This window comes from Lates calcarifer, linkage group LG6, assembly GCF_001640805.2.
Source record: "Lates calcarifer isolate ASB-BC8 linkage group LG6, TLL_Latcal_v3, whole genome shotgun sequence".
In the NCBI taxonomy this organism is placed as follows: domain Eukaryota; kingdom Metazoa; phylum Chordata; class Actinopteri; family Centropomidae; genus Lates; species Lates calcarifer.
Window position 1 is genome coordinate 9,000,585 of NC_066838.1, and position 27,940 is coordinate 9,028,524.

Here is a 27,940-nt window from a genome sequence, read left to right on the forward strand (position 1 = left end):
CGCAGTCAAGGTTTTTGCAATCCTGACACAAAGCAACATCACGCGGCGAGATTTATTCTTTAAGATCTTTAATTGAACATACAATAAAAAAGGACATTTTGTTAGATCTCATTTTCCATGGAGAAAAAATACAAATCTGTTCCACAAGATGGAGAGAGGGGCTGCATTCAGTTAAGTCTGATGATGTTTGTTATTAAACCATAAGCAGACCCTCCAGAGATTTGAATGGGTGTACCTTTCGAGTACAAAAAACTCCAGTACTAGCTGCACACTTTAAATAAGCAGAGGCTTGACAAAACCCTAAACCCCTGACTCAAACTTGCAGAAAAAAAATGAAATAGAAATTGTAAATTTACTATCAAAGCTGTAATCAGAACAAAGCAGGAAATTCAAGAAAATTGGGACACAGCATTTGAGGCCTTGAGGGTCTAGCCAAACTGAAATCCATAAGAAAAAAAAGAGTGGCCTTCCACAGATGCCCTGCTCAGTCACAAAAAGAAAATATCAGTGACAACAAAAAGAAACAAATCAGGTTTTTCAATGCTGATCACATGGTCTATATACAAGAGGTTAAAAAGGGATCATAATAGTCCTCTAATGTAAGTTGTTCAAACATGAAATACAAACCCTTATCATTTTCTTGTAAATATGCGGTTCTACAGTCCAAGGTCTTGCATCCCGGTGTGCATTTTACAGTCCCGCAAGACAACACCAAGACTGATGATTCTTTGAAAAACAATTGAGACTGCAGATCAAAACGGAAACCAAACGCTCCAATGCTGTAGCTGTACGCTACTTTTCTCCCACAACCATGCAGTCTGAATGAGTATGAAACCAGAGTTGTATCAAACAATGCCTGATGGATGCTGCAGAGTTGAAGATCAATCTACAGATCTTCAACTCAACAAGATCTGTTGAAAACAGAGGTGGTGTTAAGTACAATAAAGACAACTTAACTTTCACTTAGCCATCACCAGCTTTTAACTTGAACAGACTGGCAAGACAAGGTGACATTTTCGAGACAGTGACTGAAGATATTGAGACTAGCACTTTAAGGTTTTTGAAATCAGGGAGAAAATGTGTGATTTTTGGGAGGCAGATGATTCAGAGACTCAAGTGATTCCAAAAAAGTAGCCCTATCACTGTGGCGCATCCTCTAATAAAACTGCATCTAAAACATTTTTCAAGACAAGTGCACACTTGAAGGAGAAAAGTAGACAAGTCAGGAAGCATAAGCCAGTATGACGACACTGCTTAGTATGTACAGCATAGGGCTCAAACTCAACAATGAGAGACAGGCCTTCCTTCTCTAGTTCCACTAATCCTGAGAAGCTGATCTAGACCGTGAGCGAGATCTTGAGCGGGACTTTGAGCGGGAGGCTGAACGCTTCTCCCTCGACTTGGATCGGCGGTCATCATCCTGTGGGGATGGGGAGCGGGAGGCAGATTTGGCAGCGCGCTCCTCCTTCCCGTTCTCTACTGGGGAAGCTGAACGACTGCGAGACTTCTTCTCACCAGACATCTCCTTGGAACGACTGCGAGAATCTCGCTCTGACTTTACCTTAGAGCGGCTCTTTGAACGGGACTTGGATTTCCGGTCGGCCGAACGAGAACGTGACTTGCGGGAACGTGAACGAGATTTGGATTTGCGGGATCGAGAACGCGACCTGCGGTTGCGAGAGCGTGATTTTCTTTCTCCTGACTTGGAGCGAGACTTCCTCCCAGACCTGGAGCGGGAATGATGACGTCTCTTGTTGCTGCGGGAACGAGACCTGGAAGTAAAAGAAACAGCTTGCTTTACCTCATGTTTATGTTATGATTTAACAAAATGTTCATGCAGGGCCCAACACACAGCTTATACACCTTGTGTATGTCAGTTCTTAAAACTAAAACTTCAGTCTATATTTTCTTCCCATTTTCTCAAGATTATGTCCATCCTCACCTGGAGTGAGATCTGGAGCGACTCCGGGAGCTCCTGCTCCTGTGGCTTCTGCGGCTCCTGCTGCGAGAGCGGCGGCGACTACGAGATCTGAGGATGACAACACAAAAGTTACAAACATTTTCACAACCATTTCTTGCTCAGGACAGGGCAGTTTACCGTGCCTAAAGTTATAGTTAAATAACTTATCCGGTGGTGTAACATTCCTACCTGGAGCGGCTGCCAGAGTAGGATCTTCGCCTGCGGGGCCTGTCCTCCACCAGACGAATCTTCCGCCCATTGATATCCGTGCCATCCAGCTTGTCTAGGGCCCTCTTCATGTCCGAGTGAGTCCGGAACTCGATCACGCCCTCGTTGGTGCGTTCCTTGTGGGCATCTGCATAGGTCACCTCTCCTGCCTGACGCATAAAGTCCTGGTGGACACAAAATGTGGAGGGGAAAACGATGAAATACGCTGACAGTCTAAGTGGTGTAAATCGTCTTGATGACTCGCCAGTTCATCAAACCAAAGGAAAACAATAAATGTTTGTCTTCAAGAACATACCTTCAGGTCCTGCCAACTGCAGCGGCTGGACAAGTTCTCCACGATGAGACGGTACTCAGTACGGACTGGGGGTCCATACTTATCTCTTCCAGAGCGGCTTCGGCTGCTGTAACCACTACCTTTAAAAACAACAGCACATGAAAAAAAGTTAGAAACAACTAAAATGGCCCAGACACAAAGAACTACTGGCCTGGGTTATCAAATGAACACAAGGCAGAGACTTGCCAGATAAAAGTCCAAGGGGGTAAAAATTTGAACTTAATTATGAAAGGAGTCCCTCTGATCCCATTTTCAAACACAAAGCTTCAAGATAAGTGATCTACAAGCCACTGCATGGGCTCTTTAAAGTTTGTATTGTTCAGCATTTCGAAGTTGTTCTCTGCTGCAAAGAACACCACTGCATCTGTTTCCGGCAATACAAAGCCTGTCTTACTTCGGGTACATCACACTGTGATGCTTTAGCTGCATAAACAAATGGACAGTGATGTTCTTTCAAGACCTCTGAACCCTGTAACACAAACAGAAAGGAGGCATCCACATAGGTTGCGGTCAAGGACACTGTTCGATCAAATTGAGAAAGAACGGTGTTGAGAAACACATACACCAATCTTTTGGTATTTGTTATTTGACCGGATGTCAGTCTGAAATTTTTCCACTTTTTTCACTTACAACATTTCTTTTGCTTGTAAGTTCTTTACTAGAGCCGATCCACTTATGTTTGCTGTCAACATAGAAACCAATGGCAATCCTCACCATCGCCCCTGGTCTATTGGCAAAAGGCTGCTGTCATCATGGCTTCCGGTTAGGTCAGCCAAGGATCAAGGGGGGGCAAAGGTCACACACACATTGTAAGGTGAAAGCCAAGGCCAAACGGGACAGGCAGTCATCTTAGCCAGTCATCTTTAGCCTCAATGGACTCTCAGCCTCAGCCCGCAACTGGACTCTTTCAAATTGAAACATCAAGGACTTTTGTTAATGTCGAATATAAAAATATATATACCAATGTTAAAATACACATTTCACAAGAAAATGTTAGTCTAGTCCTAATGATAAAACTACACTAGCTAGGTTTGTGGTGATTACTTGTGATTAGCTTTCTTCTGTGGTGCAAACAAGAAGTTTAGAAATTCACACCCTCAAAAACATGACTCACCATAATAACAGAATTATCTTCCAAGAGAACTTTGGAAACCGTGATAAGAAAGCCTTGCTTTCAAACTATCTTAGCTAATGCCAACTCAGCTTAAACAGAGTTCTGCTATTTGAGGGCTCTGACTTGCAGTTTTTTGTTCAATCCCAATAATGGACCACAGACCAGTCAAGTGCAGCTCACTGGGGAGGAGCAAAAATCTGCAGGTCACCAACCCGTGATGGTCAAAACTGAGAACAACTGTTCAACAAGATGAGATCGAGGGGGAAAAAGTTAACCTGGATTCCCTGAACAAGAGGAATGTAGATCAGTATTTGGTTTCAAAAGAACTTCTCCATGTAGTCATACATATAATAATATCTGTGAACTTACTAACAGTATAGTATCATTACTTAAATAAAAGCAACTATTAAAGTTTGCATGCAATCTGAGACATAACACACGTGCAGCCACGTAACACATTAACAAGGGATTGAAGGCTTGGCTGGCTATAAACCATGACAGTGTATCTGATAATAAAGTCAACTTAAACGGACAAATATCTGTGCTTGTGCTGTAAGCCTGTCGACAGCGCCAGTATGAATCAACAGAACAGCTCTCTGTGCAGTCCACATCGACACCTCACCCCAAGGGGAAGGGGAAGAGAGGGTATCTTGTAATAGACTGCACTTACTGCGCCCACCACCCCAGTAACCCCCACCGTAGCCATCTCGGTCTCGCCGCGGCCCCCGGGCATGTTCGACGATCACCCGCTCCCCGCACAGCTCCTTCCCGTTCAGCTCATATACGGCGTCGTCGGCATCCCGGTTATCCTCGAACTCCACGAATCCATACCTGGGGAGGAATAAAACGGAGCTTATATGTAACATAATAATAAAGTCACAACAAAAACGTTCAATCATATCCAGTTAACGGACTATTCATTCGCTCTGAACTAGCTGGCTAGGTATGGTTAGCTGGGCCCGCTAGCTCCGCGCCGTAACAAACACAAAGACGCCATGTTGGCCATGCGACATTTGCCACACGAGCAAGACCAAAGTTCAGGAAACAAATAATGTTTCAGTCGTTAATAGAATTATTCCAGCAAAACTAACTCAGTAAGTCAGTTTTGCAAACTGGCTTGCCAACAGAGAATTTAAAAAGCATTAGCTTGAAATCGTGAAATGTTGCTTTTAACGGCATTGACGTCGTTAACACGAGTTGTTAACACGGGTGCTAGGAAACGTTAGCTGACCACCGATAACTCACCCGTTTTTTAAATCGATTTCCATGAGTTTCCCATATCCGCTGAAAAATCGCTGAATGTCTTTTTCGCGGACATGGTAGCTCAGTCGTCCAATATACACTCGAGGCATGTTTTTTCACCAATCGCTCCTGTTGATGTTCTGGACTATTCTTTGCCACAGGTCGTTACCGAGCTCGACGCTGCCGCCGCAGGGAGTGAGGCTGCTAACGTTAGCTCCTCCACCAAGATACTGTGTGCGACTGCGCTTAACCAGCCAATCACCCTGCAGTTCAAGGTGAGAGATTTCCGGTACGGAACTTCAAATAAAAGCTACTAAATCAGGTGGTTTTGTCACATACAGACAGGAGAAAATATAAGTTAATCAATCATAAAACTTAATCGAGCCTAGTATCCAAATATCACTCCCTGAAAACAGTATAACGACTTCAAACTTCTGGGTTAAATAATTGCCCTGTCGAACCCAGCTGTACATAATAGCAATACTACATTTTATGTATAGAGCACTTCTCAAGATACCCAGACACACGTGTGGCAGTTTCACTATTTCCACCGGCACACAGGACTCTCACTCAATAAGATGATCGACAGTAAATTCATTGGCAACTATTGAACCAGCTTTAAAAAACTGAATATTTTTGTCCCCCCTTTTTATGACTGAAATCAACATATTTTGTTTCTTCCATGTTAATCAGACAAGACAAGCAATCGGAATGTCAATGTTGTTTTTCACTATTTTCTAAAATTTTATACACTGAACAATTAAGTGATTAATAAAGAAAAATAACTCAGATGTTAATATATAGATTATGAAAGTAATTATTTGTTGTAGTCTGACCGCTCTGCTGTGATGGAAATAATACTATCTTGCTTGATTAAAGTAAAATGAAAATAATCTAATAGAGGTTTTACAACAAATGAGCAATATAAACAGAGAAGGATTAAAAGATTCTGACAGTCCTACAAGACCACAACCACAAGATGGAAAATGGAAGATCTGTCTTGTCTTGTAAATCTTGTAGTTCAGTTGTCCAATTTTTGTAACTGTTATGATTGATCAAATTATGTAGACCCGTGGAGTAAACGTGGGCCCCATTCAGCCCCTGGGCAGTCGCCCAATTTGCCCAGTTGGTAGTCCGGCCTTGAAAACAATCATCAGATAAAGTCTAAAAAGTATGAAGCCACTGATGGATTGCAGTTGTTCATAATAAATGACACTCTGGTAGGTGACACACTTTTGAACAGAGCAGAGGGTTCCTAATGAGACAGATCTTAACTATAATGCATTATTTGCGAGTAACACTTGGTTGGCCCACAGGTGTTGCAGCACAGTGACACCCATGGTAGACGTGGACCATCCTGCTGCTTTAAACAGCTGCCAGGTGAGAAATAAACCTGCTGCTGGGTAATCAATCACAGAGCTCAAAGAATGCAGTCATTGTGACTAGGTTTACACATGAATTCATATTTAAAACTGGAACATTGATGTGAGAACAGACAGAGCAGTGATGGAGAGAGAGAGTAGAATATTTTATTTTTGTAAAAACCAAGTTTTAAAATGATTCTAGCCAGACCTTCTTATCCATTTTCTTTTCAAACCAGAACAGAACCAATATCATGTATCCAGCATCACTGGACAAAAACTCTTTATATCCTGGCAGCTTGTATCATTAATGTCTTGAATCATAGTTGAAAAGAATGACCTGTGAGAGGAGACCGACGCAGCAGCTCGGAAGCTGTTTTTTAGGGGAAAGCATCTGGGTGTTTGTGTTAAGAGACTGGCATTAGCCCAAGAAACGTACTCCTCTTTATCTTGACAAACTGAATTTTATCAAATTTCACATCCCTCTAATCAAATCTTCAGTGTTTGATAAGGCGTGTTGATCCAAACTTTTGAAGTCAGAGAAATAATAAAGTACATAACTGCTCATCAATGCCTTAAAAGCACATTTTATCATTTCTCTTTCTGTCTCACACACAACCTCTCTATTAAAGTCTTCAGTGGGAAGGTGTTCTCCCCTTTGAGTTTGACTTTATAAAATGGCCAAGGGGAGGTCTGTGTTAGGAGCCTGTCACAGACTAGTTAACAGTGACGATCTCTGTGTGTACTCCAGCCTGGTGACATTTTATCTTTGATAAGCTAGGACAAAAGATTCTGGGCTGGCAGCTTTTTGATTTAAGGCCAGACCAGAAACAAAAACACAACCTTCAGGTTAAGCGATGTTAAGCTTAAGAATAAAGAAGCAACCATGAGCCACGAGGTTACAATTGACAGAGCAACTAAGCTCCGTTATTGTAGATCAATTTAGCTCAACTGCAATTTGGCTGGTTGCGTGGAGAAATGTATTCCTAAACCAAAGAAATACTCATGTCTGGTGTATGTAAAGTGGGAGAAGAATGAATGAGGAAGGATTCAAGCCATATTAAATCAGGGTTTTCTTTCAAGAATCACAACAAATGGGAAAAAAAAACCTAGGAGGGTTCATCAGCCAGACAACAAATCAAATGCATCCAACAGTGTATGAGGTACACATCATCTGCTTATGGTGCCTGAACCCCATCTGCCAGCTTTAGATACTCTCTCACTCCCTGCCTGGTCAGGCCACGACACAACTAAACAACTGCCAAACCCTCCCACAGTTCGATTCAGAGAGTCCTTTTAGCAAATCGAGGGGGGCGTCCGACCCCAGCTCCGGCCCTTCAAGAGGGGAAAGGGGAGGGCCGAGAGGAAGAGGGGGAGCCCAGTTTCGGTGGCCTTTAGTTGGCTTTGGCGCGGAGCTGTGCCCTCTTGCCCGTCACAGCCTGGAAGCCGGTCTTGATGCTGGCGACGGAGCAGCGGGAGTGGCACGTCTCACACTGCAGGAAATAGAGGCGAGTGTCTTTCTGCAGGATGGTCTCTGGGGAGCGGCAGGTGTGACACGTCACGTATTCCTCTGCAGGTGAGAAGACTGTTATTAGCACTGCAGTACACACAAGAGCTCACTGTATGTCCCCTTAGATGTTCTTGGTAAAGAAGTACAAAATACTTTCTGTAACTAGTACATGTGCATTAGTACTCCAAAACCTGTAAGCTGACTTCCTAAAACGGGTAGCATTTTCCTTTAAAGTATAATCTGCTGTTTAAGTTTAACTTTATTTGACAAATATAGATATGATTTCAATTAAAACTAAACTTAATTGATTAATTATTCAACACACTGTGTGATTTACTCGTCTCTATCCTTGTATGTGCTTTTCTCATTTAACGTGCACCGACCAGTGTGTCAGTCTCCCAGTAAATCACTTGACTTGCTCACTGTTGACAACCAGACCTGTGTTAGGTTTTAGCAGAGCTGAGCGAGACCCTGTGCAAACTTGAACAATAAATTCTGGCCAGAGTTGTGATGAATGATAAAGACCTATTTTCAATAAATAATAGCCCTACCCTTATCAGATGAAGTCTGTTTAGAAAAATGATCTTTATCAAAATAAGGTAAAACTGACAAGAAGATGAATATGAATTTAAAATAGACATTAATCAAGTGTTTATACACTGCAGGAGCTGTCACTTAAGATGTAATTGCAAAGTTTTATTATACAGGACATGTTGTCAATTTGTATGATTTCAAATAAGATTAATTTCTCCAAATAAAAATGATTTAATAATATCTGATGGCCATCTTTTGGTGGAAAAGAGACTGTTTGTGCACAAAACATTAATTTGACAAAAGAAATTTCAAAAAATTAAAATGTGATTTCTGTTCACTGTTCACTTACTGATATATCTTCTCAACACATTTTCTATCTGTTTCTGTTGAAATCTGCCTTTGATCACAAGCTGGTTATTTCCATCTATGGAACCACTGTTGACAGGAGGGAAAAAAAAGGCATGAAACAAAAACACAAACTTTGGGCGCATGTAGATGTTTCCTATGTGAACTATATACTGTAAATACAAAGACGTACCTTGTTCCCAGCTCAGCCAACAGGAAAGCAAGGAGATGTTTAGGTTGACGATGCAACCTGCGAGGTAGAACATGAAAGGTCAGTTTATAGATGACATGAGACCATCATTCATCCTATTTCATAAAAAGAGGAGAACTGTGAGTTTGATACAAGGCTTGAATTTGGTTTTAGTCAAGCACGAGAATCAACGTGAACAGAGGTGGGAGGGGGGCTCACAGTTTGCAGATGTCTGTGAAGTTGACGAAGGAGGTTTTCTTGGTTCCCACTCGGACCACCTGAGGAGGCTTCATCACAAACTTCCTCTTCTCTCCGGCCACCATGTCTGGGTTCTTCTCCCTCATGATGTTGAAGACTCGGTTCAGGAGCTGACACAGAGACGCCACAAAGAGTTACACCAACTGTAGCTGATCCGATTTCATTTGTGTCAGTGTTCCAGGAACATGAGATATATAGATACAAGTCCTGATATTTGGGTAAGATGTTTGGGTGGACAAGAAGACTTTGCATCTGTATGGCAGCATTTTCAACAGATCTATCTTTCAGGTTCCCTGAACATAAATAAACTGTCCCACGTCGAGTCTTGCTTGAGTGTGTGTTAGTTTGCAGGTGGCCTACCTCATCGTAAGTGTAGTCTCTTTCCGAGCCGGCCCAGGCTGGTCCTGTGGAGGAGCTGAATGAGATTCCATCGTTGTTCTTCCCCTCATCGTCCTCCAGCGCTGGAAAGACATTAAACAAACACTGTCACACAGGTGTCTCTCTTTAGTGCTCTACATTACAGAGGCGGTGACTTATTCTCACCGTCGTCCTTCTCCAGTGGCTCGCCCTCATCAAAGTCTACTTTCTTAGGTTTTTTCTTTTTGGTAGGAAGCATCAGGTCCAGGTTGTCCTCCTCCAGTGCCTCTGTCTGCTCTCCTTCAATTTTTAGCTCCTGGTTTGGACCAAATAAAAGGTGAAATTCAGCGAGAAGATAATGAGAACTAACCATGTGAATGTGGTCAAGACAAGAGACAAGACTGATGGGAAAGCAACAGTAAAAGTGGAGCAGGAAGTGAAATGATTAGAAAAACAGAGAAATACACAGGCTATGGGAAAAGCAAGAAGAAAAAAGAAGTTGTGGTTCAGCAGTGACTGACCTTTAATCCCTCTTCAACATCATTATCAAATACTTTCTTGGGTTTCTTCTTCTTTTTCTTCTGGTTGAAGAAGTTCAGGTCATTCAAATCATCAGACGGCTCTAGAAAAGATTTAGAAAACCTGCTAAATGTGCAGAGTAAAATCCATCAAGAAGAAGAAGCCCCGACAGCGAGGCTTATACAGGAGCTTTCAGTGGGAGCCATCTTTATTTTCATTCAAACCTTTCTTCCTGCCCTCATCTTCATCCAGATCCATCTCCTTGTCCTCTCCAGCCTCTGGCTCTGCCTCCTTCGCCTCCACTTCCTTAGCCTCTTCTCCTCCCACACCCTCTCCTCCGTCCTCTTCCAGCATGAAGGGCTTCTTCTTCTTCTTCTTCTTCTTGGTCATGTTGGGATCAAAGATCATCTGAGGGAGAGAAAATGAGGGAGAAATTAAGTTTTGCAAACTGACAACAAGATTACAAAGTGATGGCTGACATGGTTCAGCTGTGACGTGTCCGTTTTTCCCCATGTGAGAAAATCTGTGGTTCAATAACCCTGAAGACCATCTGACAGAGTTACAGAAGAGCATGACCGGCCACTGGCCAACATCATCTGGTCTAAATACTGAGTCACTAGCTGAAACTTTAAATGTCCTTTCCTAGCTTCGACCCTCTGTCGTTGCAGGTCATTTTCAGTGTTTTTCACTGTTATCACTGGAAGTTACAGTACAATGTAACCTGATATATAAACCTACCTTATGAAGCAGAGGAGAAGGACATCTCTCCTCTGCTCTGCTGATGCTGTTAGTTTCATATATCAGGTCACCTCAGAGTCTATTATCACTCATATATTTACTCATACCTGCCATTTACACTGCGTTTGTAGTCATGGTTACTTTCACCTATGAAAATCAATTCACACCATTAAATAAAACAGGAGTACTTTTGCTACACCTTCCTGCAGTTTCACATATTCTGCACCCTATATTAAAACAGAAATTCAACTGCAGACCAACACTCACATAGAAGTGTCTAAAAACTGAGACAATCATTCATTTAGTTTGTAAATGAATGATTCATCGACAGAAAACACATCTGCAAAAATAATCTCAGTGTAAGTCGTGTGATCGTCGTCTGATTACAGACTCAATAATTTTGTTTTCTGCGATTGTAAATATATTATTTTATTGTTCTGGACTGACTGCTGGACAAAACAAGCAGTCTGAACATATCAGCTTGGTTCAGGAGAATTGTGTAAAACATTTTTTACTTTTCTTCCTGTCACGTTATGGAATAAAGGACTGATCAGGAAGGAACAATACAGAACAATCGATAACGAATATGACTGAATTGCAGCCTCACAACACAGACACCAGTCAGTCATTCATAAACAAGTATTGATAATCAACATAATACATATGTGAAGATATGACACTTGACATTGTAATAATGTATAATATAACTCTTTCTCGTTTTGACGACTGTTGGTATCTCAGGTATCTGATGCAATTTTCTGAAACCATGTAATTGTTGTAGCTGAATGACATGGATCATGGACTTCCCTTTCCTTGTTTGTCGTCGTATCCATATTGACTAACACTAGTTGAGAAAATAAAGAGAAGAAAATTTCTCTAAACTGAAGCGGACGTCGCCACAACGAAGCCATAACGTAAAATTGATTTAAATTTCCAGCTGGAAGGGAAATAAATTCCATAATATTTATTTGTAATAATGTTAACCAGCCGTACAGTTGTTCCTGTCACCTCTATGTCTTGGAGGAAAGCTCACTGTCTAGAATAAGACGAGCTAAATTAAACCTCGGCAGGTTTTTGTTAGTGAGTGAGAATAATTAACCGTTAGCTCCGCAGCTTAGTTAACGACAAGCTAACGCTAACACTAGCTAACTTCAGCCCTTCAGTTTGAGTTATCCTGCGGCTGTGACAGGACGGATTGACGGGCCTCGGGGGGTATTAATAATCTACACGGTACGGTAGTCGGCAGTACAGTGGTTTGTTGGGAATTTTCTTGTCATTGTGGCTCGGTCGGGCCGTTGTTAGCTCGACTGCAGCCATGTGAGAGCTGCTGCGGACAGGGAGGGGAAGAGCAGCGCCCAGGCCCAAAGTCATCCTCAACACCCATCCGATCCGATAATTCACCCTAAAATTCACCCAACAAGTCTACACACCGGCACGGACTAAACGGCAGACAATCCACGGTGACTCACCTCGTCTCCTGACATGTTTGCGGTCTGAAAAGTGGCTGAAATCCGGCTACTTTTTGTCTCTCGATCAGTCCCACACCGCTGCGCCGAAAATTTCTTGCATCAGCGCTGGAGCCGCAGTACGCAAGCGCGAAGGCGACGAATCCAGACGTGATTAGTCCGCGACGGCGTGTTCCAGTCGAGCAGTGTTCAAGAGGAATACTGCACAACCAAAACTGATGCTAAAATAATAATATGATATAAATATGTCCATTGTGGTTTTGTAGGGCTATAACACATCTGCTGCGCCATGGTCCTGACAGAGAACGAACAAATTAGCGGCTTGTATCTAATATTATGTATATGTTATCAGAGTATTCTGGATAGTCACAATTATTCTACTACTTTCTCCTAATGTTAGAGTATGTTCCTTTAATGAGCATAATTTAAAACCCAGTTCATCCCATTCTGAGCAAACCTGAACAGGGTCCAAAGTGTCAACACACCTGTTAGCATGTACGGTAAAAACACAACTAATGATGGTCAAGAGGAAAAGGTGTGAACATTAAATCTGAAACCAGCAGGACAGATATAGTTACTGTTGTTTGATACAGAGGCTCATTAAGAAAGATTATTGTCTCATTACTTACATACTCTAATTTATTACTCTTACTAGCATGTTGCTTGACATTTCTCAGAAAACGTTGGTGTCCAAAATGTCTCACTCACAGTGGCTTACATATTTTCTGATCTGAATTACAACTGCTTGAATCACCTAGTAATTGATTAGTCAATAGGTAGAAAATTAATTGGCTATTTTGGTTTGGATTGGTCATGAGATTCAAGTTTTCACACATATGCTGGTTCAAGCATCTGTAAGAAGATTTAATGTTTTTCTTCTCTGATAATAAACTGAATATCTTAGGGTTCCAAACTGCTGGTCAGACAAAAGATTAAATTAAAACTTAAATTAAAACTTAAATTAAATTTAAAACTTTACCCAGAGCTCTGGAAAACTATGATTGATATTTAATACTATATTCTGACACTTTATAAATGAAAAAAACCTTTACCTGATTAATCACGAAAATAATCACCAGATAAACTGACAATGAGATTACTCCTGAGCCTTAAGTGTCTATAAAACTCCAGCTGCAGAATGCACTGATATCACACAATGACAGTGAAAAAATAAAGCCTCTACTACAATAAAATACTTGAAAACCTTTAATGATTTTGCAAATAATATTGTCATCTGGATAAATAAAACATAGAAATGCAAACATGCTTGTCCATCCGTCCTTGTGTTATGTTTTTTTTCCTCTTGTTTTATGTAAAAAAATGTACATCATGACTTTGAAAAACTAAAGGAATTAACTCTTTAAACTCCAAAATGCTGATGCTGTGGATTGACTATGATCTAATCTTTTATAAACCACCATCGCCTTCTGGATGTAGTTAATAAGGTGTGACAATAGTTTATTATTATTATTATCATCATTATTTTTTAACATTATACAATTTAAAACAAAAACCCTTTATGAGAAGGACCGGGACAGACAGAGCAGGATGAAAAGTGTTAGGTTAAACATCTCTCTTTCTAGCTGTGCGTTGTGATCTGTAGCGTGACTTCCCATCGTTGCATGCTTCACACAACCTCAACGGTACCTCTCAGTGACGGCAGAAATACAGTATATAAAAAGAGACACATTTGGGATATTTACACCAAATAACAAGAACCACTGGTGAGAATGCCTTGAAGGGAGGTGGGAGGTGGGGATGGAGGTGAGGAGGTCGCTGAAATGGCGACAAGTAGGTGGTGGGGCACAAAACACACAGCCTGAAACAAAAGAGGAGGTTTGGATTCTGGCAAACACACAGCTCCATACATAGCTTCTTCGCGCAGCGCATGCTCAACTCTTCTCCTATTTTAAAGAGCAGTTAACAACAACAAAAAAAAAAAAAACCAGAGAGCAAAGGATTGTTATTTTTGTCAAAAAGGAAAAAAAAAAATCCAGCGTTTAACGCCACAAAATACAGGGTAAATATGTGAGTCAGAAAGAGATATTTGAGGATTAAGCTCCCGTGAAAATTCCCACTGTCATCCAGTGACGTTAACTAACAACGCCACACAGCTTGTAACACTAATCTGCCAACAGCTCTGTCATCGCGCCACAGAGCTCATAATATCACACTTCAATATGAGCTCGGTGGGTGCTGAAATAGCCCAGGGACCATGAAGTGCTAGTACTGTATTAAAATCGAAGGTAAAAATATTAGGGTTACTTTGCCAAGGTACAGTGATAGAGCTTCAATATAAAAGCCCCCGATTGGCTCGTTTTCATTGAGCACTGAGGGGGCGGGTCTCTAGATTTAGGGTAGTGAGGGGGATGGAAAAAGAGAGACTACAGCATTTTCGCTTTTTTGTAGTGTTACATAAAGTTGACGGTCAGCTCTCCTCAGACACACAAAAAACACTCATACACAACATCCTATCAGTCCATTCATTCCGCCCTTTGTTCCTTCCTCTCCCCTCTCTGATGCAGGTATGATGTAGCGGATGCTGCGTTTACATGGCTTCCATCGCCCAGCGCTGCAGGTCCTCCATGTCGTCCTCGTCCTCCTCTTTCTTGGCTGTAGGGGTGGAAAGAGAGAAATGAAAGATGTGATGATCTCGCTGGTTTCCAGAACTCATCCTGACCTGGGAGTGTCCAAAGTGACAAAGCCTCTACTTTACCTGCTGAGTTTATAGCCTTATATCAAATCTATTCCTAACTCCAAACAGAAGAATTCCCAAAATGTAAAACTAATAATCATAATTTTAAAAAAAAGATGCCTCCGTCAGGCACACAGAGTTATAGTACAAGTTCTTGAAAAATTTCTCACCAGGTCTGGAGGGTAATGAAGTAGAAGGCACGTTGGGGAGGGGGACATTCTCTGGTCCCCCGATCTCCAGCAGGTTTTTGTCCAGCTCCTCCTGTTCCAGCTCATCCAGCTCTGCCAGCAGCTCGTCCTGAGAGAGACAAACACAGCAAATCAGCACTGTAGATGAGGATAATCATTACGCCAAAAATATAAAGTAGCCGAACTTAATACACACAACACAGATGAAGATTTTTTTAAAGAATTAGTGCTGAGTGGTATAATCTTGTGCATCTGGGCGCTCAGTGAATAAAACGTCTCATCTCGCTGAGAGTTAAATTAAAATATTTTGAGTCAGTTGACTGAGAAATTGAGAAAGAACTTCATTCATTCTTTCTGTCATAATCATCCCAGGATGACTATGAATAAGACCATTCAAAATCCAGACTGATTCGACAGCCTTAAGGCCAGTCAAGTAAGGAGTCAAGGAACATAGAGGTCAACAAGCTGCGTTCAGCCTGGTCTACCGGGGGTTACTCTGTGTAAAGGCAAAGAGAAACACAATGTGTCTGAAAAGATTCAGTATTCCACTGTGGGTCAGGCGTGTGTAATGTCAGAAACAAATCAGCAGGGCTCACACGCCAGACTGAGAAAATTAAATCAGATAATCAAAGTCTCACTAACCTCATCAAACTCCTCTCCGAAGCCGACGGGTTTAGAGATGGCGTCAGAAATTTCCTGGGCCAGCTCCTGCTGCTCCGTAATGTCCTGCATCAGGTCGTCCACCTTGTCAATGTCCCTGAAACAACAACAACAAGGAGAGGAATCAAATCTGAGTAAAAGAGAATGCACTGCAGTAACTTTTAACCAAGCGTCATTTACCTACACCTGCTGATAAGCTGACAGAGTGATGCATCAGGCATGCATGTGCAACCACGGGTGTGGTCCATTTAATGTGTGAATTAGATGTTAGCAGGGAATTCTGTGTCAATGCCTGTTGAGTATACATTCATCATATTTATTTTTCATTTTGTCATTCGAGCCCAATTTCAAATTCAAATAAAATCCAACGCTGATGGGTTTGGATTAGGGAGCTATTACTGTATGTGGGTCAAATCCTCTGTATTTTGCTATGAGCAAAACATTCTCATCATAATCTTTCTATTGATTTAGAACAGAACAAATCTTTTCTCAATTGAGAAGCAGTGACTGGATGCTCGCTCTCACATGTTTTCATGGGCAGACTTCATGGCCTTGGCAGCGAAGCCCATGTTCTTGAGCACTTCAGTGTTGGTGTTGGCGTTCTCCAGGGCCTCCCTCTGGAACTCGATAGTCGACAGCGTGCCGTCAATTTGGGCGAGCTGCTTCTCATACCGCTTCTTTCTTTTCAAGGCCTGCAGGGCCGCTGAGGAGAGAAAAGACAGGGGAGAAGATGAGCGGAAAACGAGTCAGGAACGGACACATTGTCACAAAGAAGACTGACAGTGTAGAAATGTAATTCAGTGAAGTAAAACTGTGAATCATGGGGATTGGTTTGTCCTTCAACAGAACAGTAATGTCATGGGAGCTTGAATGAACAGATAAACATCTGCAGTGTTAGTCAGCACCACATAATCTGCTCTGTGATCCTCCACTGCCTGGTAATAAAATGCTTACACGTTTAACATGTTGGTGACAACTGGAACGACGAGGAGGACAATTAGAAAGAGCTCATGGCGGGCACTTGGCAGATGAGATGGAAAGACTGGTAAGTAGAAATTAATCAGCTACAATAGTCACATGACTAAAACCACTAACTCACTGACACCTGATAGGCTGAGGTGAAACTGTCAGAAAGCGGCATGCTGAGCTGACTCATCCTGACAACCATTGTGGAGTTGGAATAATAAGAGCAAAGGCGACAAACACAAAGTAATCAAGCCAAGTACAAGAACACTTTCTTCATTTAGTGCAATGTAACACCAGTCAGATTCCATTTATCTTTCTTTGTCCAACACTTTGGTCAAGAGCAAAAAATCTCAACAACTACTGACCATATTGACATGAAATTTAGTTTGATATTTGTGTTCATCAGAAGACAATGACGTGGTGATTTGGTTTTTCACTGACCTCTTGTTTTGCACCACAATCAGGTCAAAATTTTACCCTTAGTCAAGATGTCTTCAAAACTACTGCCCAGACCTGCATATTATAGGCTCTGGATATTCATGATCACAGCAGTACAGTCAGGTCAAAATGTTTACTTGCAAAAGAGTTTTAATGGCCAACCTGCTATTAAACTTTCTGAGTGTTCCTCTAACACCACACTTAGGACAAAATGTCAAACTTTGCCAACAACATTCCAGTTTGATTTTCTTGCTCTGGTTTATGCCAAAAGTACTTGACTTCAACTACTACACCTACATCTAGGAGACAACAAGAGAGGACATTGTTGTTGCAAGGAGGAAAACATCTTTAGGCTAGACAGCCTTCACAATAAGAGCTCCCTACTTCTTGAACACGTGATGTGTGCTCTATTGCCGTTGTAATGGCCAATTAAACAAATGGCATAAGGACAGCATTTGAAAATTGACCCTTTGGCAAACACTGGCACATTTATGGTGATGTTAGCGCGTGTGCATTGTCCTTCACATAAATAAACACTTAATTTGGAGTCAGAGTTAAGTCTGATGGTGGCTGTATTATATTTTTCTTCCACATTACTCATCATTACTATTGATAAAGTCAAGTTCACAGGTCGATGCATTTGTTTTCTGACCTTATTGGCTCATATAATAATCTTGCAGGCAGCTGTGGGACCTGCTGGACGTCTGTAAGTTTCAGTGCACTGTATTGACCAAGGTGCAAACACGCCCACCTCTAAGTCAGTGATATCACGTCCTTTAAACACTCCAGTGCTCAACCCTTGTCCTGACACACACTGTCAGTATCTTTATGGCCAGCCTGCCTGCAGTAGAACACCTGATTGTAGCTATGTCGCTTGCCACACCTTTAACTAGGTTTTCCGATTGCTTTTAATGGCCACTAATCGATCACACGAAAACATGATCTTCAGAGTCACGAAGGCAAAAGACAAGGCTAGCGGAGTGAAAAGAAGTTAACAATAATCAACAATCAGATCATTTAATCTCGAAGGCAGCCAATAAAACATCCACCTGCCTGGGTGTTCACCATGGCCGTGATAACGACGCTCGGTGAGGCTGCCAACAGTTACGACAGCTCGGCAAACTTAGCCAACTTAGCTAACATGCTAACAGATAGCTTCGGGTTACTGGCTAGACTATTTGATGACAAATAGTGGAAAGTATGAGAAAATCACGCCCTGATATCCCACCTCGTTTGTTTTTCGTGCCGTTTTTCTTGGCGATCTGCAGCTCCTGCTCGATCTTTTTCTCCAGAAATTCCTGTTTCTTCGTTAGCATCTCCTCCGTCTCTCGGAGTTTCTGGATCGCCTCCTGCGGGCTCGGTCCCTTTCCTCCTTTTCCTCCTCCTCCAAATATTTTACCAAACAACGACATATCTGGGATGCTACGACAGACACTATTTATTAAAAAAATAAAATAAAATAAACACAATCTGCGAGATACCAGAGAAAATGGGGCTTGGCTACCTAGCTGCTACACTACACTGACACTTCGCCCCAGCCTGAACCTGGAAGGATTGTTGATGTTTTTCTACTTCCTGGATAAGGCCCGATGACGTCATGAGGCCCGATGAGAGGGGTGGGCGTTGCTTGGTGCCACTCTGTCTCCACCTGCTGGACAGCTGCATAACTGCAGCACTTTTAGTCGTACTCCTATTTGAGTAACGTTTGCTAGGAAAGTACTTTTTTAAATTTGACAATATATCTGTGACCCAGTTCTCAAGATTTATGTCTTCAGTGCCACAGACAAGGCAGGAAGGTAGGAAAGTGTTGAGAACTGCAGAAAAACACGTTGGTTTTGGTGTTTTCACAGCCTCATCCTTTCATTTTGTCATCTTGTGATTTTTCACGCAAAAATGCCAAACCTTTAATAGTTCCAGCATCTCAAATATAAGTATTTGCAGCTTTTAATTATTTTAATAATTCTGGGTAACTGTGATGGGTATTTGTCATTATTTTCTGAACTTTTAAAGATAAAACAATCAATAAAATAATCAACAGATTAGCCCATAATTAAGACATCATCATTAGATGCAGTCCTATGCAAAATATTTAAAGCTCCACCTAAACTGCATACAACATTAAAATCCTGCTTTTACATTAGTGGATGAGGAAAACATTTTATGTACAGGGTTATTGTTAGGGTTTTCTGCTTGTATACTTTTACTTAAACATTTTAATGCAGGACTTTTACTTATGATGAAGTACCTTTCCAGTGTGGTACTGGCACTTACGCTTCTAAGTATCTGAATTCTTCTTCCACCAATGGCGGCCACACCTTGACCACTGACGTCATGACAGGTGTTTTCCATCACCTGTCAAAGGCAATACTTCAAGCGCTTAAAGGCATACATACCGCGAGGCTTGGTAACTATGCAGGCGGCTCTGTATCTGAGACAGGTTACATACATTACACTGGATTTATTTCTGTCTTTATTTCACTAATATCCATAGTGTTGGTTTAGATTCAGACTACAGACAGTTTCAGGAGAGTTGGGTCTTTAAAGTTTTGTTTTCTAAACTCAAAACATATGAAGCTTTATAGTTGTGAACTATTTTGTATACACTGCAAGTCTTTAGTGTCTTAAAGGGGGATTTCAGGTGACATTAAATAAAGAATGGTTAAATTGATGCAGCAGAGGCCAAAATATCTTGACCTCTAATCCCTTTTGGGTTAAATCCCCATAAAGCACTGATTCTACACTTCCCACAGTGCAACTAGATTTCCTCAGACATCATTACCACGTAAATGGCTTGACCACTTTAATCTGTAGCCTCAAAGTCAGGTTGATGACATGATAAAGATTCTCAGTGACTGAGTTATCATCCTTGTTGAGAGTAAACTGGTGTTCATGTGTAAAATCAGTGGAGTGTCCCTTTAATCTGTTAGGAGCAGAGACTTTTTTTTTCCCAGTTGTGCACCCACATGGTTGTTTTTTCTATTCTACTATCAAACGGTTTTTGCAGCCACACACACATGCACACAACTTACAACACCCTTTCAGAGACTGCAGTCTGAACTAAATGTGAGAAAGAAAGGAGTAAACGTTTCACAGAAACAGACAGTTGGGGGTTTATGTATTTTAATTCATTATGATGCTACATGATCCATGGTGGTTGTTTAATTATTTTCTTCCTTTACTACAGTATGTTAATAACTTTGCCAGTTATCTTTTTAAGTCTTTTTATTTTTATGTACATACAAAAGAGTATCCAATTACTGTGATTACATTGTTGTGTGACTGTGTCTCTGCATGTGTGGTCTGAAGCGTTGATGCGTTTTTTTGTTGTTTTCTTTAATGTAGTGTGTATTCACAGGTCAGTCCTCCTCCCAGCCGCCCACATCCCCACGTCTCTGCTCCCCAAGCTCCCTCAGGCAACGAAAAATACAGATATTTCTACTTTTTTTTCTTCTGTTTTTTTTTTAAACCAAGTTTGCTGAGATGGTCACGTGATAACCTGAGATAATACAGCTGTGTTATCTCAGTTATCTCACAACCACCAGAGCCCAACAGGAAAAACAAAACAAAAAGATGATTTTAAAGGAAACAAAACACACAAACTGATTAACCAGACGGAAGATGGTCCCTTTTGTAAAGACAGTAATTTTTTTTTGTTTTGCTAATATAACTTCAACACTCAAAGAAATAATAATAATCATAATAAACCCAGGTCATTTCATGCAGACTGCAGAGTGGACACTTGAATATAGTGCATTTGTATATATTAAACAACAGAAGCATCGTGGCTACATGGTAATATAAGGAGAAAAAAAGCAAACAACTGCTGTAATACACTAGAGGACGCAAATACAATACTCCAGGGGCAAAATTAAACAAGGCGGCCAAAACTATTGTTACATACTGTATGTTATACATTGAAAATGTCTGAGTTGGTTTTGCATGACAAGTTCACTGGTTTAAGGGGCCTTTTTTCTGTGTAGTGCCACTCTTTCTCTCCTGCAACCTGAGAACGTAATTATCAAGAAAGTGTTAACTGGGAAAATCTGATGCCTTGAACTAGATAACAGTTTTGTTTTTGAACTAGATCACTGTGCAGTATAAATTCTTAATCATAAGCTTGATTTTACAGTCAAAATTTTACAACTGGGCCAAAAATGGATTTATTGAATTCCTACAGATTCTCTGGATCACTGAAACTGTTAAATCAAACCCCCCATTTTTCTGTTGTGTACAGGAAATCTGTTCAGATTACTTTTTTCTTTTTTACACCAACCCTCTTCCTTCGTTCTAAAACAGCCTGTGTTTTCACCGTTTGTGGTCTCCTCACATAAAAGCATCCACACACAGTCACATCAGCCCTCCTGCAGGAGGCAAAATCAACAAGACACACACGCATGGCTTCTACTGGCTCACATTTTTACCACATACTGTTCAGAAGACAATACACAGAGTATGAGTCTAGGGAAACAAAACGTCTTTGACTGATCACTTGTGTTCACCTCTCCTTGCAGATTATCAGTAACAAGTGGAAAAGAGATTATCAGAAAAGGAGTGTTAGATCATTCTTATCGACAATGTGGGTGAGGAACTTGAAGACTTAAGAATAAATGAAGAATCATGAGACATTCAGCCAGCGTGAAGCCACTTTCACACCCCACTAACTTTGACCTGTGCAAGTTGGGGAGGATCATTAAGGAAGGAGGGATGGACGGAAAGAACAGATCAGAGGTGGTGATCGTTTCACAAAAAAAGAAAAAGGCAAGACCTGTGACAAACACGCTCGCACTCATGGTTTAACTTGGGTTGCCTTCCTTTGTTTTCTTTTTACACATTAAATTATTTTCAATCCAGACAAACCATCGTGATATTGCCTTAAATGTTAAAAAAAAAAAGAAAGGAAAAAAAAAAAACCGAGAGAAATCAACATAAACCCAGAAGACAGCCCTGTTGCCATCATTGACACGTGTCCTCCCGAGCATGCCGCCCGCCCGTCCGTCCATCCGCCCGTCCGTCACTGTGCTCTGTCCGTCTGTGTCTCTACAGGACCAGCTTGCCAATGATGACTCCAATGACAAAGAACAGCACGCAGAATGCCAGGACGCGGGTGCTTAGGCCTTCGTCCCTCACAACCGAGGTCGCCATGGCGGAGTGAGGAGTGGCCATTGACGTCACCTTCCTCTTCCGCAGCCCATCATCCTCCTGCGATGAGGAGAGAGGAGTCAGAGATGCAAACAGCATGAAACCACATCATTATGTTTTTTTTTAAATCAGATTTTGTTCAGCAACGAGAACTGACAAGTTTACTTTTCAACTGGAAAATTTCCCACTCAGTGAATATTTGCTAATAAGTCATTACTGGCTCCTCCAACACTTAAAGAATCAGGAGTGTACACGGTCGGGCTTAAGGGCCATCAAAGTGCACAGCCTTGTTTTCAATGAGCTGTATCTGGAGCAGGTATAATAATGCAGCCTTCAAGTGCTGTCAGAAATATCCAGTCACAGTTTAAGTACACAGAGAAACAGCAAACACAATTACAACACTAATCTGACACCTCCCGAAGTAAACAAAATAAAGGGGTTTATGACAAGTTGGATTTTTGATTTTCAAATTAAGAGCTCAGGACACAATGTGGCCATTTTCACATTAAAAACCAAAGGGGAGTGGCTGTGAGCTGAATGCAGCAGCCTGGTGGACTTTCATACAAAATAGAGCTGAGGAAAACTCTCACTTACTGCTGTTTTGAAATATTTTCTAGGTAAACTACTGAAGATAAATGCCTGTTGTTTTACAGTGCATACTGCATAATAGCTTTACAAATCCTTGAGTGATAAACAATGTTTAACTTGTCTCTCATTTTGATCATATTTCTGATCAGACAGCACATGAATGTTCAGATCTAACAGAACAGTTCTTCAGAACACAATGAATGCAACCAGATAGCGAGGGGCAATCCATCAGGACGAGCTGCTCCTACTCCCTACAAGCCTCCACTCTGTCAGTGCCTCCCACATGTTATGAAATAGATGACTTTCTCTACACGTGTCATCCAGACTTTTTTTTTCTTGCCAAATTTGTTTCAGTGCCGCCTCAAAGACTGCATCACACAGACATGCAAGTCTGGCATGATGTCATTTGGAGACTTTATCTACATTTTAAAGAGCTAATAGCTGCTCTCCCTGCAAAAAGCTGGCAACACTGGTAGGTGCAGGAGAGAGAAACCTTTGTACAAAGCTCTGCCAAATGCAGGAATAGGTTATTAATTTTTATTCATTTAGAGGCTGCTGGACTTAGCCCTGACAGACAAAAAAATATTCCTGGCACTGATACTGAATGATATTATATTAGAGATATTAGATATTAAAATATATAAAACAGGGATATTTCAGTTTTTGCTACTTTTTAAAAGTTACATAATGTCACCTGATATATGCAGCTTTTAACTTCTAAAGCCTCCTTCGGAAAGTATTTTCTCATCAAAGCCACGGCTGAAATGATTTTAGAGAAACCTGGGGCTCGTGTTACGATTTTCAATAAAACAGGTTTTACTTTACCTTTTTAAATCATTTATTTATTTCAAATACTGTGTAACTTGTTTTTTTCAAACCACAAGACTCGACATTCAAGAGTGTTTCTGTTTCTCTTTGTCTGATAGAGGAAGTGCTGTAGTAGAAAATACAAGCCTGAGAGAAAACGCAGACAGATTGTCTCTTTTATTTGTTCTAGTGCATCTCACCCTGATCTGTTTGTTTTCTTCCCGTAGCCTCTGCACCTCCATCTGCAGCCGCTTGCACTCCTCCATGATCTTCTTCACCTCTCCGTCATCCAGTGAGGCGCTGGCTGACTTGGGCAGCGCAGAGTGCTCAGTCTTAACAGAGGAGGTAGAGGAAGACACAGTTTTGTTGCTTTCACTCTCATGCTGTGGAGAGAGAGGGTGAAGGTTGAGGGAGGGCGGGTGGGGTGAGAATAGAGGGAGAGGAAGGAAGGAGATGAAGAGACATGCAGAGACGTGGCAGGGAGTGAGATGAAAGTACAAACAAATAAATCATAGATGAATAAATAAAACATGTAATGGGTGATACACAGTGGTGTGTTGCTGATGAATAGGAGACTGAGAAAATACTGAGCAAAAGGGGAAAAAACTAATTAAACATGCAATGTGAATGTTTCCATTTGATTTTATTCTATGCAGTGGGCCTGACATGGCTATAATTAGCAACTACCCCAGACACTAAATGACTGAATGCATATAGTAGCCAAAAAAACATCCACTAACAACAGACTTACAGTTTTGTCATTTTCTAGAGGCATCTCAAATGTACATCTCAACTTTGAATCCATCAGCTCTTCAGGCTTTGCCTCCTTCCACTGTGATCAAGAGGGAAAGCGAGACAGAAAGAACAGTGAAGGTTTGTACATGGATTTATTTTCAGAATAGCTTCTGCACAGTGAGACAGGCAGATGTAAACTGCAATATTCAAGAGTTCAGTTGGAGGAACTGTAGGTTATGTCTATAGTGTGGTTCATCAGGGTCAATTGGTCAACTGTGATGTTGTTTCAGGAATAAAAAGATCAATAGTTATATATATGACAGAATACCCATTGCTTAATAAGAACATTTTTTATGCTCTGGTACTCACCACTCCTTCCATGTCAGTCATGTCATATGGAGCAAGCATAGACTGCACCATGAATTTGTGTTTACTCTTTTCATTGGGGTCATAGTCAAAAGGCTGTAGCATAACTGTGGACAAAAACAATGACAGAATGGAGAGCAGGAACATTAGGGACAGACTTACTTCCTGAATTTCCCCATAATAACTATTAGGCAAGCTGTGAATGAAGATATTAGTCAGGTTTATGATTTGGGATGCAGTGTGACCTGCTTCACTCCTCGTGAACTACTTGACTGCTTGTCCTGATATTTTCATTTTTATCAATGAATGATCATTTGTTCAGTCATCCATTAATATACCAGAGCTGAAAATGAATCACAATTCAAACTTCTAGATGTTTTTGTCCCATGCCACCTATAATAACCCAAATTTTCAATGTTTGAACTTATTTTATTTTTAACAGATTCCCACTTTACTTTCTATGTCGTAACAGATGTGATTATTTCTTTGATTTAATAATATTGCTTAAATTTACCAATCTAACTATGCAGCTATTGTTTCCAACTCTTCTTTTATTCTTCAAATATTTGGGACAAAGCAGCATTTTGAGGGGATTTTTAAGCCTTTTTGTGGATATTATTACACAGCACAGTACAGAAGTTACACATGTGCCTCCTGATAATTTCCCAACAATATTTCTAACCTCTCAAGTGACCAACTGTTGTATCAGTACAATGACAAGTGGAACTGAGACTGGAAGATTTATTTTGATGCTGAAACACAGTATGTGCTGGCTAGTTCAGGTTTTATTGTTCTATGACTGGAACTAGATTAATTAGATCATATGAGACTAGATATCATCCAGTATTTTGATGACCATGATAGCTTGATATAGCTTTAACACCATATTCTCTTTGTATTATAACCTGCATTACAGTAAAATGATACAACTTATTTTAGCATTGCTGATGGGTAAATGATCAATAACTGCCTCCCTCTGCTTTGCCATTAGATTCACAATTGTAGTGATTTTTTGTCCTTGGACACCAAATGCCTAGCCCTAATTTAGACATACTGTCTGAAAACAACAACCGAATATCACATTATTAAAGCACCAAGTGAACTATCCAGATATCTGATTGTATCAGTGTCTGAATGAGATGTGAAAATCACACTGAGGGTTTGAACTCTAACCAGGCTTATCACCTGTGTTGCCAAAGGATGCAAAAACTTTTACGAACCAGAAACATTGATGGAGGATCCAGCGTCAATGATGCCACTGTTTGGGCGCACACAGTATCTACGAGGAGCGGTTGTCTTGACTTTGAAACACACATTTCTCTCTGTGGGGTTGGTGAGCTTCAGAGTGGCAGTGACGACATCTGTGAACGGGCCTGAGGAGGACACAGAGACAGCACAGTGACCTGAGTGTATGTGTAAACTTAAAAACTTGCAGTTTGACGGCTGATATTTGTCATCTGTGTGCGTTGCTTAGGTTTCATGTTGAGAATCAAAACTGGGTGGGCAGCGACTGATTTGATAAAACGCATCCAGGATGAATGTGCAAGGGGTCTTTGTGGGGGACTCCACAGAGTCTGCCCTAAACATTGCACATTAAACATTAAAACAGTAGCAATAGCAGCAAAGTGTGCAGGCATTTATTTCATTATTCATGCCCCATCCTCAGCCAAAAACTGGATGCTGTGGAAAACTTACACCTGACAACTGCTAATGTTTTTTTGTTGCTTGTGTAGCATTTAGATCATCCTCACACTTCCCCCTCACAAGACCGTCGGACCACATTTAATGGCTCTGGACAGAAATGTTCAACCTTGGTTATGGAGATTTGTGCTGGACACTGTGCTTTCTGTTCAAATCAGCTATGCTGTGTGGGCGTATGCATCTTCTCCAGTCTTATCTCTGCTTTCAAACCTCTGCAATAATCAATCAGTGAACAGCCCACCACTGACTGATTCTATCACCTTAGGCCATCACTTGACCCATTTCAGCAGCAATATCACACCCAAAGTTATCTCAGCCGATATCCTTGGCATTAGACTGGATCAAACTGTTTTTTCACACTTATTCTGCCTGGATATAGAAAAGCTGGAAAGGAATTCAGGAATGCACAGGGAGAGTTAACTGTAAAGCTCCCAGTCGCAGCTTGCTAGCTTATAATATTATGAAATAGGTATGGTGATAAGGCTAAGCAATGACACCCTGATCGGAGAAAATGCTAGAATAATCATTTTTTGACAGCCGGGTGTGAGCAACAATATTAAGCGCATGGCGTGTGTCAAGAATTAGATCACATCATTGCGGTGGTGTTTCACCTGCTGTCAGGGGATATAAGACAGAGGCAGGGAGCAAATGAGTGAATTAGAGAAATGGGACGGCAGGCCTGCCCTGACGCTGCAATGACAGCTAGCCGTTTGACTTGCTAGTCAGATTAGCTGAATGCTAGCTGTTAGCTCCGTCGCGCACAGTGTCGTTTCACCTGTTTCAACGCAGACTGCAGCTAGCCACGTCTGTCTAATTTAACAACAGACAGTGACACCTTAGCAAACGTTGAGTGGTTAATGCTGAAATTGATACACTGGCTGTCATTAATGGCTTGTAGGTTAGCTACCTAGCCCCTGGCCCGGCCCTCTGCTCCAACGTTACCTCTGAATTTCAGTTCGTGTTGTGGCTCTAGCACCAGTACTTGTTCTGGTCTGGCCATGTCCCAGAGCTTCTTCCTGTCGTGACGGCGAGGACAACAATGTTTTACCGCAGGTGGCCCGGAGAGGTGAAGCAGCTGGCTCCCGAAGAAACAACCCAGCCGTCCACGGTTTTTTCGTACGGGAGGGAGGAGGATTACAAATGCACCACCGCTCGGACTGACTGACTGCCACCGACAGCTGCTGGAGGGCTAACGTGCTAGTGCTAACCGTGCTAGCAACGGAGGGAGAGACGGGAAGGAAGGAAGAGGTGACGTCACGGGTAGGGCGGGGCCGAGGCTGAACGTCAGCTGACCGTTACAAAAACGTTTACATCTTGAATCGTAACACTTCTGAAACATAAACTGTCGCAAAGGAAGCGCAACGTCCACAACTTAGACACAGAGGAAAGTCAGTACTTTAAAACACTATAGATAAAATAATAAGTAAGGCACCAGGACCAGGGCTGTAGCCAGGGGTGGACTATCGGGCAACTGCCCTGGGGCCCCAAAAGTTTACTCCAC

At 41.5% G+C, this 27,940-nt stretch overlaps 4 protein-coding genes across 6 annotated transcripts; all 4 read right to left on the minus strand.

Annotated features, from left to right (window-relative positions):
* Window positions 1-51: 51 nt before the first annotated feature.
* LOC108891668 (serine/arginine-rich splicing factor 6) lies at window positions 52-5,104 on the minus strand. 2 transcript variants are annotated; one of them, XM_018688922.2, is made up of 6 exons: window positions 4,882-5,104; window positions 4,307-4,467; window positions 2,484-2,602; window positions 2,150-2,352; window positions 1,943-2,029; window positions 52-1,772 (listed from the first exon to the last, which is right to left on the minus strand). In XM_018688922.2, the coding sequence occupies exons 1-6, from the start codon at window positions 4,986-4,988 to the stop codon at window positions 1,319-1,321; spliced, it is 1,131 nt and encodes a 376-aa protein (XP_018544438.1). In that variant the 5' UTR covers window positions 4,989-5,104; the 3' UTR covers window positions 52-1,318. The 2 variants fall into 2 exon arrangements, with proteins under 2 accessions (XP_018544438.1, XP_018544439.1); XM_018688923.2 differs by having other exon boundaries at window positions 4,334-4,467; window positions 4,882-5,102.
* Window positions 5,105-6,382: 1,278 nt separating this feature from the next.
* eif2s2 (eukaryotic translation initiation factor 2, subunit 2 beta) lies at window positions 6,383-12,312 on the minus strand. Its single transcript, XM_018688928.2, has 9 exons — window positions 12,160-12,312; window positions 10,177-10,360; window positions 9,955-10,055; window positions 9,620-9,749; window positions 9,437-9,537; window positions 9,038-9,186; window positions 8,822-8,878; window positions 8,633-8,718; window positions 6,383-7,809 (listed from the first exon to the last, which is right to left on the minus strand). The coding sequence occupies exons 1-9, from the start codon at window positions 12,172-12,174 to the stop codon at window positions 7,634-7,636; spliced, it is 999 nt and encodes a 332-aa protein (XP_018544444.1). The 5' UTR covers window positions 12,175-12,312; the 3' UTR covers window positions 6,383-7,633.
* Window positions 12,313-13,349: 1,037 nt separating this feature from the next.
* LOC108891678 (charged multivesicular body protein 4b) lies at window positions 13,350-18,671 on the minus strand. Its single transcript, XM_018688940.2, has 5 exons — window positions 18,332-18,671; window positions 16,225-16,402; window positions 15,682-15,796; window positions 15,022-15,148; window positions 13,350-14,769 (listed from the first exon to the last, which is right to left on the minus strand). The coding sequence occupies exons 1-5, from the start codon at window positions 18,513-18,515 to the stop codon at window positions 14,705-14,707; spliced, it is 669 nt and encodes a 222-aa protein (XP_018544456.1). The 5' UTR covers window positions 18,516-18,671; the 3' UTR covers window positions 13,350-14,704.
* Window positions 18,672-20,206: 1,535 nt separating this feature from the next.
* On the minus strand, window positions 20,207-27,673 carry LOC108891677 (vesicle-associated membrane protein-associated protein B/C). Of its 2 annotated transcripts, none has more exons than XM_018688939.2 (6): window positions 27,382-27,673; window positions 25,959-26,111; window positions 24,742-24,845; window positions 24,389-24,469; window positions 23,838-23,969; window positions 20,207-22,302 (listed from the first exon to the last, which is right to left on the minus strand). In XM_018688939.2, exons 1-6 carry the CDS (start codon window positions 27,437-27,439, stop codon window positions 22,141-22,143), a joined length of 690 nt encoding a protein of 229 aa, XP_018544455.1. In that variant the 5' UTR covers window positions 27,440-27,673; the 3' UTR covers window positions 20,207-22,140. The 2 variants fall into 2 exon arrangements, with proteins under 2 accessions (XP_018544455.1, XP_018544454.1); XM_018688938.2 differs by having other exon boundaries at window positions 23,838-24,020; window positions 27,382-27,672.
* Window positions 27,674-27,940: the final 267 nt, after the last annotated feature.